Source organism: Nematolebias whitei, chromosome 11 (genome assembly GCF_014905685.2).
Source record: "Nematolebias whitei isolate Nwh7 chromosome 11, NemWhi1, whole genome shotgun sequence".
Lineage (NCBI taxonomy): Eukaryota > Metazoa > Chordata > Actinopteri > Cyprinodontiformes > Rivulidae > Nematolebias > Nematolebias whitei.
In genome coordinates this window covers 31,619,401-31,632,606 of record NC_056508.1, presented here as the reverse complement: position 1 = coordinate 31,632,606, position 13,206 = coordinate 31,619,401, and the positions used below count along the sequence as shown (strand labels likewise).

General features: G+C 39.1%; 1 protein-coding gene across 1 annotated transcript in view; it reads right to left on the bottom strand.

Moving 5' to 3' along the window:
• Positions 1 to 1,667: 1,667 nt before the first annotated feature.
• avpr2aa (arginine vasopressin receptor 2a, duplicate a) overlaps positions 1,668 to 13,206 on the bottom strand; it is an 18,443-nt gene continuing 6,904 nt past the window's right edge. The window contains exons 3-7 of the mRNA XM_037684179.1: positions 10,438 to 10,814; positions 7,133 to 7,378; positions 6,740 to 6,886; positions 4,364 to 4,901; positions 1,668 to 1,905 (exon numbers count right to left, since the gene is read on the bottom strand). Of these exons, the coding sequence (XP_037540107.1) occupies positions 1,703 to 1,905; positions 4,364 to 4,901; positions 6,740 to 6,886; positions 7,133 to 7,378; positions 10,438 to 10,812 (1,509 nt within the window). The 5' untranslated portion in view covers positions 10,813 to 10,814 and the 3' untranslated portion in view covers positions 1,668 to 1,702. The remainder of the gene's footprint in view (positions 1,906 to 4,363; positions 4,902 to 6,739; positions 6,887 to 7,132; positions 7,379 to 10,437; positions 10,815 to 13,206) is intronic.

Genomic DNA, 13,206 nt, shown 5'->3' with positions numbered 1-13,206 from the left:
AAAGTTATTGTGCTTTTTGTTAAGACTAAACCCTTTCCATTTATTTACAGGAGTTTAAACTTGCAGCCAGCCTACAGGGGGCGATCACACTGTTTTAGCTTCAACTTCCACGTTACGCTCCTCTGTCTGGTTATGAATCTGCAGTACGTTGATGGTTTGAAGAGAGCAAGCGTTAATAAACAAGACGATGTGGTTGAACAGGGAACACATATACAGTAAATATGGAGAGAAGATGTAAAAAAGAGAGTAGTCGTTATGGTGACAAGTTATCAAAGAAGATTTAATATCTTAAGTGGATGAGGCTTGTAAGATCTATTAGGCTTAAAAAATATCCAATACGTCTGAGTCAGTTTTGCGTATCATGGTTATTCCACCAGAAACATTAGAAAACCCATGAAGAAAGTGCCCTCAGATAACCACATAATTTTATTTAAACATCCATGTAATGTAAACCTGAAGATGATGGTTTATAAAATATTGTATGAACCAGAATTATTATATTTTTTAAGAAATTAGAGTTGTTTTTTAATGCCATCCTGGCTGACTCTTCATTCTGATCAGAATTAAACTCTATTTGTCCAAACTGATGTCATTCCGAAAGTTATCTGCAGCAGGTTAGATATTAACTGCTTTTAACCTCAAAAATCTGAAATATCCCTTTAAGTATCTGTGAGTCTTTGGTTTGACAACATTGCAGCTTCAGATAAACAATCAGCTTTTATAAATAAAGTGTAATAACATTTAATGTGCCATACATGTTCAATAAATAAACTTTACATCGTTTGTGCTGCACATGGAATGTTACAAAAAGTTTTCATTCCTTTCTCAATATACATAATGTTTGTATTTCTTACTTCCAAGAGTTCATAAGGTCGTTTAGTGCGACTTATATTGTGTGTTTGCACAACAAGCAGTCACATAATTGAGAACCACTTGGTCGTGGATAATCTGTTTGTTCTTTTTGATTTATTGCCCTCTTCTGTTTGTTTGAGGGTGTGTGTGTGTTTTCTTCTTCTATATATTAATCTGCAATATTGAAGCTCCTGGCAAGGCTGTGTCTTAACTCCAGCTCTCTGCTTTTTCCTACAAATCCCCAAAGTCCAAACTTAATATAATCTCAGCCTCCAGTTTCTGTTTTTAATCGTTTTTTTCCTCAATATGACACATTTTGTGCATATAATTCTGCAGCATTCCTTTTCACTGCTGTTTGTTTTGCTTTCCGTCCAAAGCTCTGTTGTTCTGTATATTACATGTGAGGTTATTAATGCAGCAACGCATCCTTTGCATTCCTGGTGCTCTGCTTTGTCAGAATCAGTCAGTGTTCTCTTTTTTTATATGTTCCTCTCATGAATTACTGCTCAGCTCAGGAGCTGCTGAAGTGAAAATCTCTTGACTTTCCAGGTCATCTTGCATTTCAGCTGCACTGAAAGGTTGTCTTGCACATGGTGTTGACACCTCCAATGACACCCAACCTTTACTAGAGAGGCGGGGCAGACAGGTGATAACAGATGAGTGTCTTGCTGACAAAACAGCTGTTCACTGGAGCTGCAAACATCTGCTAGAGGTCGCGCTCTTATCAAGCTGTGATGCTGTATCCGGTGACGGCAGCAGCAGTGGATCAGTGTGCAGTGGCACGTCCCTGCAGCTGGTGCATTTCCCGTCGTGTCTCGTGTGAGTTCCCGTCTCCTCCTCCCCTGTCCTGTCAGTATTGTGTGTCCTTGGTGGTGGAGGTGTGCGTGGCCGTGGAGTCGTCTGGCAGGGAGCCCCGGCGTCCGAGTCGCGTCCGACAGTGGAGCAGGTTTTGAAGCTCTCTGGACACGCTGCTGGAAAAAGCCGTGTAGATCCACGGGTTGGTGCACGAGTTCAGGCTGGCCAGCAGCATCAGGATGGTGAAGGCCACGCCTGCTGAGAACACAAACGCACACACATCATAAACACACAGTCACGTTCAAAGATGAGTCCAAAAATAACACAGCATTACAGCATATTGCTCAGCACCTTTCATGCCAGCTTCAAACTAAAATTTGTCAGATGGTGAGAAAAAGTTTAAGCCACGGGTGTCCAAAGTGCGGCCCGAGGGCCATTTGCGGCCCTTAGAGTGATTTTGTGCGGCCCACAGCTGCAGTTTAAGAATGGTATCATTTTGACCAGCAGGTTTAAGAGGTCGATGCAGACTTCCTGCAGATTTATTGGTAATCCTTTTTTATATAATGTTTAGATTTAACAGCAAAACAGATGAAAAATAATGTTTTCAAAATTAGCAACATTAAGCAAAATACAAACCTTTGGCTATAATCTTTTTATTTTCACTTCATGGTACATAGCACCAAAAATATTCACTGATTTCTACCAGAAAGGAGACTTTTAGATAATGAGTCATAAAACTTGTCTAAATATTGCAGTTGATAAAATAATCAAGAGGGAAACTGGACATTTTAAATGAATATAACGTGGCATCATCTACATACGAGTTGATCAACTTTATCAAACCTTCTATGAATCTGTTGCAGCGACTGAAGCTGGATGATTTTTCAGAACTTCTATCGGCCTTTTGGACCGTCCAGAAGGTTGATTTCAAAAAGACACTTACTTGAAGTATGCTTCTTTTTTGCTAAGAACAGACTAAAATGAACTTTCCAAACACAAGAAAACAACAAACATAGACCCAACAAATCAAATACATTAAATCATCTTTAAGAAAAAATATAAGCTTAGTGTTTAGGAACCTTTAATGTTTTGGATCTACAACCATTTCAAACTCTTTCTCCACTAAAATTAGTCAACTTTTGCCCTTTCTCCAAAATATTATTCATGTTGAGAGTTAAATTCACATATTTGTGGCCCACGAGTCCTTTCATCTTGATAGTTTTGTCCCACATATGAAAGCGTTTGGACACCCCTGAAGTGCACAAGATCTCGAATGATGTGTTAGTTCTTGTTTCAGGAACTACAGTACTAATCACTCTCAGCTACTACTGCATCCAGTTTTAGCTCAATGTCTAAAAAGTTGCATTAAAGATATTTGTTTAACTTTGGTCAGTTAGCTGTGGTGGCCATCTTGAAATAGGTTGACTCTAAACGTTTATCAGTTGTAAAAATGTATCCGATGATTACTTTTGGAGGGTTTCATTAAAATTCATCTGCTGGTTCATGAAATGTTTTGCTAAGAGACAAACAAAACAGAGTCGATGACATTATCAAAATGCCTTTTCTCACAAGTAGAAGTCATAATTGCAATTCTGCTTGCCTTCTTTTGGCAGCGGGGGATAATAATGTGAATTTTACCACACAGAATGAGGACAAACTGAGAATAATTTACAGTTTACACATTGTTTTGTCCAAGAAAACAAAGACAAGAATGTAAAACAATTTAGTTTGTACAGAAAGCATGTATATTTATTGTTTTTGCTTTACTTCCTGGTGGACTAAATATATCCCAAGAGAACAAAATCTCACATTCTGGCTTTTTTTTTGTTTATTTGTTTCACTCCTATTAATAGGTCTATTAACTACAACATGTTTATTTCTTCGTGGCCACTTGAGGACTGCAGATGAGGACAAACTATTCTGAACATGAAGCTGATAACAATTAGATGTGGGTTCCTGTATGTGTGCTTGTAGTAGCCTGCCAGTAAGGCCTCATCCATATTTAAGCAACTTGTAGCTGCATGTGTGCACACTCTGTGTATGCATGCGTACTTGTGCGTACATGTTTGTATGTTTTTGACAGTGTTTGCAAGCTGCTGGCACGGATCATTCTCGGTGACATGTCGACACATCTCTACGTTGCAAAATTATCAGGGCGATAATCGAGTTATTTACGGGTATTCACCTCGAGTGGTTGTATTTATGTTGAGATCAGAGGACGCCTCCTCAGTCCAAGCTGTCACTCACAGCTTAAGGTGGAACTAGTCATCATCGATTGCCTCATCTGACCTCTGGCTGCCAGTAAACACATCAACAGATGCTGTTTGTTTGCCAAAATCTACAGACATGTGAGCCAGAGGTTTCTGGTTGTGACTCAAAACAAACGGTGTTTTTCACCTTCCGCTTCCCCTCACTGGTCCCACATCAGACCTGCTGTTTGCTTTTGGAATAACGAATGGTCTCTTAAATAATGAACTATCTTTAGTCAATGAGATGGACAGCAACGCTGATCAGAGGTTGCAGATGCAATCACTTAGCTTTTTGTGCCAAAATAGGTCAGATTTGCTCATTTGGAGCAATTAAGCGGATTAACTGGGCTGAGGAATTGCAATCCATCTGGGACAAATAACATCAGGGAGATTCACTTGAAATCCCCGAGACACCGATGTTTGCTTATCTTGCTTTTACAAAGGTGGACTGCATGTTTGTGACCTACTTTGATCTGGAGGGTGAGGATCCCAGGCTGCCCACAGCTGGACGATGAAGAACGGTGACCAGCAGATAGTGTAGACCAACACGATGACCAGAGTCATCCTCACCGTCTTGGACATGGCTTTAGTGATACTTGGAGGTGGAGTGACAGGGTGAGGAGGAGGGGGCACATAATCGCGGGAGCAGCGGGGCTCCTGGAAGTCGGAGCTGCTCGGTGTTTGCTCGTCCGTTGTTGTTATTTGGTGTTCGTTGCAGCAGCTGTTGTACTGAATGACAGAGGGAACGTAGTCGTAACACTCTCCTGCCTGGCTGTTACTGTGAGGATTGTCATTCACAGCCTTTAAGAGATGTCCTACTGCTCCATCCCTGCCTTCCCCCACTTCACCTCCTCCAGAGGCCCGCCTCCCCCTCTCCTTGGCCCGCTCGTCCTCCTTCTTGAAGCTGTGGAAGCGAAAGAGGATTTCATTCCTTTTCAGCTCAGCCATCACTATCCTCTCTGACTTCTGGTAAATGTTGTTGTGAATCTCGCGAAAAATTCTTATCTGAAAAATAGGATGTTTAAAGACAGTTTAGCACGAGGAAAAGAGATGCTCCATCATTCACAGATTGGCTTTAATTGACTGACATTTGCAAATAAATCTGTTTAAAATGAGAGGACATGAAGCAGAGTCTGTTGGTTATCACCCAAAACCCTTAAGAAACACCACTGTTTCACTTGACTATGGAAATATTAATATAAAGTTTTCTTAATGTATTATAAAAGTTTTGAGGTCCCACTGGGATGAGGGGTTAAGAGAAGTTCAAGTATCTCAGAGTCTTGTTACTGAGGTATGGCAGAGCTGGAGACAGATCGATGGAGGGGCCTCGTCTTCAGCAATGAGGACTTTGCTTGAGTCCATGAAACTGGAGAAAGACTTGAGTTGAACTATCTCGACTTTCTGGTCATGGTCCAACCCTCACTTATGGTCAGGAGTTGTGGATCATTACTGAAAGAATCAGACCCTTGGTACAAACAAGATTCTTCCATTAGGTGGCCTGGCTCAGTTTTAGGGTGAGTTGAGGAGTTCCATTATTTGACGGGAGGTGGGAGTGGAGCTGCTGCTCCTTCTCATGCTAAGGCGTTAGCTGAGGTGGTTTGGTCATTTGATAAGGATGCATTATCAAAGGCCTCTCTTTGGTCGTTTTCTGGGCATGTTCCACTGGAAGTAGATCTAGAGTCAGACCCAGAACTTTCCAGAAACATGAATGTTAGGTTAATGGGTAACTTAATTGTCTCTAAGAGTGAGTGTCATTTGTCTCTTCTGTCCTTGTGATGGACTGGTGACCAGTTCAGAGTTTACACACTAACCATTGATAGACACCAGCTCCCTGAAGACAATGGATGTACATCACATCCACTTTCATCCTCAGGTCCTCCTCCTCCTCTCAACTCACCCAACTCACCCTGCTCGTCTGACCACACAGGCTCATTGGGTCGTTCAGCTCCACTGGAAATCTCTCCCCCTGTCCGTCAAAAACTCTCCCACCATCTAGATTTTCAAATCCCGCATCAAAACTTTCTTGAAATTCTTTAAACATGCTTACTGGTTTACTCTAACCTCCTCGTCACACTACCTGTATTTATGTTATATTTAGGTTATGTTATGCATAATGTGTTCGTTTTTTTTACAGCATTTTACGTTGTGTTTTTATTGTCCAGTATCCTTGAACGCCAAGAAAGGCACCTTCAAATAAAATGTATTATTAATTAATTTAATATTAATAAAAATGTATTATTGTTGTTTTTGTTGTTGTTGTTATGATTATGATTATTATTATTATTATTATATTGTCTCTGTATTTTAGGTGAGTTGAAATATCTTGTTTTGTTATTTCCTTAAAAACTATTTCATGACAGATTTGTGTCAGCACTCTAAGTCCATCAACAATTTAAAGTTGTTTTTGTTCAGTTTTTCTCAATCTTGTTCCGCTTTCATAAAGTGTCAAAATATCATTTTTCTTCTGAAAAAACAGGTCATGGGATCATGGATTCTATGTTTGATTGAGATCTGGTACATTCCACCTCCTGGCAGGAGGCTTTCAGTCTTCTCGGCCACGGACCCCCAAGTGCTGTTTTAATTAGGAGAAAGGGATGGACTCTAGAAATATCTTTCCTCAAATAGAGCAGGACTGATGGGAGGCAGCCCAAAATGCCTGTCCGCTACATAACACCAACTGCAGGGTCCCATGGGTTACTCAACAATGGCCTCCACACGCAGGCAGCATTTCATTCATGCCACACACATGATCATTAATGGATAAAGTTGCCCCGTGATGTGCGTGCAATCCAGTTATCAACAGCCTTTGTGGATGCAGCAAAGACCAGTCGAACCAGTGTTACCTGACAGATGGTTATGATGAGGGCAGGCAGCAGGAACACGGCCACGGTCATCCAGGTGACGTAGGCCTTCAGCCCCCACGGCTCAGTAAAGTTACCCCAGCACTCAAACACTCCAGGAGCCACTTCTGAGCGAGAGAAGATGAACACCTGACAGACACAACAAGACACGGTGGTCAGAACACCCCGCAGGCAGAACATAAGGTAATTTTCCCTCACCTGAACTGTAGTGACCTCATCAGGCTAAAAATAGACCAACATCTTGAGCTTCATTGTAGAAACAAGGGTGTGAACACCCGCTGAGCTCTTATTTCACCATGTATTCATGTTTTTTTTGTGTGTGTGTGTGTGTGTGTGTGTGTGTGAGAACGGGTTTATTTGTTCACCCCTCCCTACCTGTGGTATGCTGAGCACCAGTGCCAGGCCCCACGCCACCATAACAGGAGTGTTCCAACGGGACATGGCCCCAACGCGGTAAGCCTGCAATGGGCAGCAGATTGCATGGTGTCGGTCCACTGTCATGGCAACTATCATATAGGAGGAAGCAAACATCCCAACTATCTGCAAGTACTTGATGGACCGGCACAGCAGGTCAGGTCCCTGAAACCTCTCGGTTATGTCCCATATGAGCTGGGGAAGAACCTGGACACACAGGTTACAAAAAAACTACAATCAGTCATGTGTATTTTTATTTGTTTACATTAAGTTTTAGAAATGTAGAAGAGAAGAAAGACAAGTCTGATGGTCTTTATTATCACCTTTGTGGTCTAAGTCTGATGTAGCCCATCCTTTATAGTCCTATGCTGCTACTCTGAATGTTTATCAGTATCACAAATTACAACCGATCACACACTTTCCTGCTGACTTTAACGTCACGGGTGTTTACTTGTAAGAAAAAGACTTTCAACTCCTGTGTGAGTAATGCTTGTCCAAAAATAACAACCTCTTCAAGAACCTGAAGTACATGATAAAGAATATCATCCCATTTATCCGTACTGTTTATGTGTTTGAACTGCATAAATAACGTGCATAAATAAAACCCCCAAGACAACATAATAAATCTTACACTGTCTGAAATATTTATAGTAGAAACAGAAAAAAGAAAGAAAAGAAACTATCATTCCTTGAAGGAATGCAGATAGCTGCGTTGCATGCCAAAGTTTAAAACTGAAATCTTGTTCCATCTGATATCATTCATGTGTTTGGGACGATGCTTAATTACTACCACATCAAATTTTACCTCAGTACTTGTAAAACTGACAGAATTATAGACATTTTGCATTTGCTAAGTTTGATCGTTTGTGGTGCCATCTTGAATCTGACTGACTCCAAATAATCAGATGTAAATGTGCATCCAACAGTGATTCAAGAGATGTTTTACTAACAGAGAGATCAAAACACACACACAAAAGCTTTGACCTCATTATTATCAGCATTTCATGGCGGTCTGTCGTAATTCTTAAATGGCAACAAAATAAGTTCATTATATATATAAAAAAATAAAATAAAAAAAACATTGTTAAATTTACTGTGAATTACTCCAAATAATCAGTGTATTGATGTCATTTTACTGTCTTTATTTCTTGAAAACACATTCATATTTATCATAGTTATATTTAATTTTGATAAATATTAAAATTAAAAAAATTAAAAAAGGAAATTTTTCTTCAAATAAATATAAAAATTCTGTAAGGATTACAGATAGGGCTGATTACTATTAATTATCTGAATTGCTACTTTAAAACCTTAAGTAACAGAAGCAGACTTTGAATATTGTAATATTATGTCATTTTAACTGCTCTGTCAGAAAGTTTCATGCAATCTGCAATAAAAATGTCAAAAGCCACAACTCAACTGATCCCAGGTCTGGAAAAAAGTAGGAAGTATAATCTGAGCAATAATTATAATGTTCCTGACTAACAATCTCATCCACATTAATTTAAATAAGCTTTTAGGTTCAATATTTAAATACAAGTCGTTTGACTCCTTCTACTTGCATTAGTAACATTTCAATCTAAACAAAAGAGTGAATACATTCAAAATTCAAAAAGACTAAAAAAAAAAAACATCAATGGCCTGCAAAACCTTTTAAAGAGTTCATCTTCTCATTAAGAGTGAATGATCTCCAGCCTTTACAAATACTAATAATACTAATAATAATAAAAAAACAGTTTCAACCTAATATTTATGTTTATGTATGTATTCAGGAACATTCCTAGCATGTAAAGCATTTAAAAAATAATAATCAAACAAGCACATTTGCACAAATAGGACCTTAATAGAGTCATTATAAGAAAAAAAAAATTACCATGTCAGTATAAGAATAAAATCAACCTCAAAAGTTTACCCCCCCCCCCCCCCACACACACACACACACACACACAAAAAGATTTTGTAAACAAACCTCATTCATTGATGAAGATTAATTTTCTGGCCACAGTGTGCAATGGTAATTACAGCTGAGCATGGGGGTCTGAAAGGCATGCTTTATGCTTGTGTAACAATCAGAACAAATCACCAGCAGGAGAGAACTGACTCAGAAAAACAGCAAAACTTGAATGAGAAATGATCGTGCTATTTGAGGCATCATCTGAAGACTTTTTTCAAAAAGTCATTTCTATGACAGCATAATAATCCCAAACACATCTCAGCATTGACAACAAACTACTATATTATGTTCCACTTTGTGTCCATTTAATGCTGATTCATCATTCATATAATTCTTTCCCTATGTATTTATTGTATCAAAAACATTCAGCTCATTCAAAAGACAATATGAAATGTTAAACTTTAGATACAAATATTATTTTTCTGAATAAATACATCAATATTTCTTCATTTCCTTCATAAACTTTGTTCTCGCTGGAATCTGCTTCTGCATCTGCTTTTGTCTTCTTGTGCTACTTTTAGCTAGCCTTTAGCTAGCCTTTAGCTATATTTAGCTCATAGCTAGTTTTTGCTATTTTTAGCTTGTAACTAACACATGGCTACTTTTAGATTTTAGCTAGCCTTCTGCAACATTTATTTTTAACCAGCCTTTTGATACTTTTAACTTTGAGTTAACTTCATGATATTTCAGCTTTTATTTAGTCTTTTGCTGCTTTAGCTAGCAATTTGCGACTTTTAGTATTACCTAAAATTTTATTACATTTAGCCTTTTAGCAAGCCTTTGCTACCCCTTTTAGCTTAACTAGCCTTTGGTACATTTAGTTTGTAGCGAGGCTTGTGCTCCTTTTGCTACTTTGGCTTTTAGCAAAGTTTTTTTACTGCATTTTTGGCTAGCATTTTGCTGCTTTATGTATTTAGATAACATATTTTGCTATTAGCTTTTAGCTAGCTTTATGCTATGTTTAGCTTCTACATAGCCTTTTCCTACTTCTAGTCTTTAGCTAACATTATGAAACTTTTAGCTTTTAGATATATTGCCTTTTGAATTTTATGTCTAGAATTTTGCTGCTTTTAGCTTTTAGCTACTCAAGTCTACCAACACTATCAAGTGTTTTTCTGCTTTGGTTTTAGCAAGTGTTTTGCTCCTTTGAGTGTTTTGCTAGTATTGTGCTTTTTAGCTTTTAGCAAGTGTTTTGCACCTTTTAGTTGTTAGTGTCTGCTCTCAGTTTCAGCTTCTTCAGCAACTTCAGCAGTCATTTAGCTCTCCCATAGCATTTATATGCTGTTTTTCTCCTTCTCTCAGAGAAACTGACCTGAAAAAGTGCCACCACCAGGTCGGCCACGCACAGGTTGACCATGAACTGGTGCATCGGCGCGTTGAGCTTCTTCCTCCTCAGGAGCACCCACAACACAAAGCTGTTCCCTAAGGTTGTGAGAGCCAGCACCACACCAAGAACCCCAATCTCAGCCCGGGCTAGGCCCAGGTCCCTGGTCCTGGGCTGAGGCAGGGTGTGAGGAGTGGCGTTGGAGCCATTCTCAGGAAAGATCCCAAACAGGGACCCCCCAGTGCGAGACGTGTTGAAGGAGTTCAGTTCAGTTACCAACAAGGAGATGTTGTTTCTTCCTGCGGCGCTCGGAGGGGAGAGACCTAACCCATCCCAGTCTGTTTCTGCACTGATTCTTTCCATTCCTGAAAAACAAGCAACGTGTTAATGTGTTTATTGTTGACCGAAAAGTTGCCTGTGAATATGACTCACAGTGCACGCTCAGAAACCTCTGTATGCTCTGATATTTCCAGAAGCAGCCCTCCACAAACACATCCCTTGTTCTGATCATCACATCAGTCTTGTGTTTATCCCCATGACTAAACTTTCCTGAATTTTAACGTTTTTTTTTATCGGCTGCACAGTTTTGCTTTTTGTCTTTTCCATATTTAGCCATTGAGGATCTAAAACTTGTAAACCTTTCAACAAAACAATAAATGTGGATTGAAAAATTGAACACAAGTACACTTTCACACAAAACCCTACAAATAGACAATCTTGAGTAACCTTATGATATAACAATCATGCTGCCAGCTTTATATTGTTGTGTTCTGGTACTCCATTTTTTTAATAACTCCTCAGCTTGTTTGTTGGTCCATCTCTCCAAACTTCCCTTTCTTTCTGACGCAAGTTTTCTTGGGTTTATTTTCTTTTTCAAACTTTCTCAAGGTTAAATTGACAGCTCTCCCCTTTATCCCACCAGTTTGTCCATTCACCTCTGCACTCCTCATGGTTCTCATCCCATGCTGACCCCCACTCTACATTCCTGTTTTCTCTTGTTTTTTGTTCCCATCTCTGCAGCTTTTTTCACATGTACAGTGGGGCACACTTTTCTCTCCCCCTTCATGCCACACTTGGTCTTGATCACAATGAACTTCATGTTTATTTTGGTTCAAAATAAATGCCTAAAGGCAAGTTGAGAGAAGCGAGATGCCAATTTGAGAAACAGTCTTGAGTTGCCGTGGGGGCCACATTTGATCAAATAAACTGCACAGACTGAAAGACTGGAAGGACAGGAATGAAGAGTTATAAATAAAGAATGGTAAACTGGACAAAATAAGCAGACTAGCAAAAAAAAGAAGTAAAATTGTGAATTTGTGACTGTAGAAGTGGTCAAATGTGGCTCTAAAAGGTGATGTGTTTTTAGCAGAAAAAGAGCTGATTGACCCCACACTGAGTTATTTTGACCTGTACGCAAAGAGTCATGACATAAGTGTTGCACTGAATGAATGTGCGCTTGGATATCGTTCACATCCCCAAATAGAAACCAACGTCTGGTGTTAATATTGTGCAATCAAGCGCAACTAAGCCATTACGAGGATGTTGTCACTGTTACGCCAAGACCTTATGACCAATTTACACCCATTGATGGGTGTGTGAGACAACACAGCTGATAATACAGGGTTTTACATAACGGCTCTGCCAGAGGAATGTCTTCAGATGAACAAATGATGGAGCGAGCCAGCTGGTCTTTTCTGTCCAGCACAAGGTTGGGGTTGAAAACAGTTGTGGAAAATCGCTTCTCAGAAATACAGAACATTTTTTGTTTTAAAGACTCCTGCCAGGATTTAGAATCCTTTTCCAAATAGATTGCCATCATCCAGAAGCTATTTGCATAAAAGAAAATCTTGGCACCTTTTTTATTGCTTGATAAGGTTTTTAAAAGGATTTCAAGAGGTCTCCTGACCTTGACTTCGTCAGAATGAATGGAACTGTGTCCTTTTCTGTAATTACAGAATACATATGAGTGCTTTCATAAGCGCTGCTGTGCTCGTTCATAACCTCTAAATGATCTAATTATACATATATCTGCCCAAGTGATTAATTTGTCATGTGAGGTTTTTTTTTTACTAATGCCTCCATGCAGGTGAGAAGGCCACTGAGGAGGATCCAGATGTACAGAGATGTAATGTCCCCAAACTGCATCAGGTACATACTGCCTTCAAGGTGATTGGGAAGAATGAAAACACCTCCCTCCAGGAAATTTATGAGCAGTCTGCATTCGCACATCCTTCATTTGGTGTATAGGTCAAAGCAAAAGGTAGAGACCACAAAAGAAGATTGGATTGTTTTATACGTTCAAGAATTTACTCATAAAGTCTCCAAAGGCTGAACGGGTTGTGCAACATGACTGTGGGTAATAAAGTGGGGGGTTCATGCAATACTGTCATCCTTTTGTTAATCTGTTTTTATTGTCTCTTATTCTCCTTTACACACATATTTATAAATGTATTTTATTGTGCATTGTGTGTTACTGATGGATCATCGTAACATTTACATTTGCTTTTATGATCAGTTTATTTATAGATCTGTTGTAATAGCGAGTATTGGAAGAACACTGAGTTCTAAACAAGGTTGTATCATATCAAATCATATAATATGCTGTATCATATTGTATCTTGTTGTTTCATATTGCATCATGCTGTATCCTGTCGTATCATGTTGTATTATGTCATATCATGTTGTATCATATTGTATCCTGTTGTATCAAATTGTATCCTGTTGTATCATATTGTATCCTGTTGTATCATATTGTAT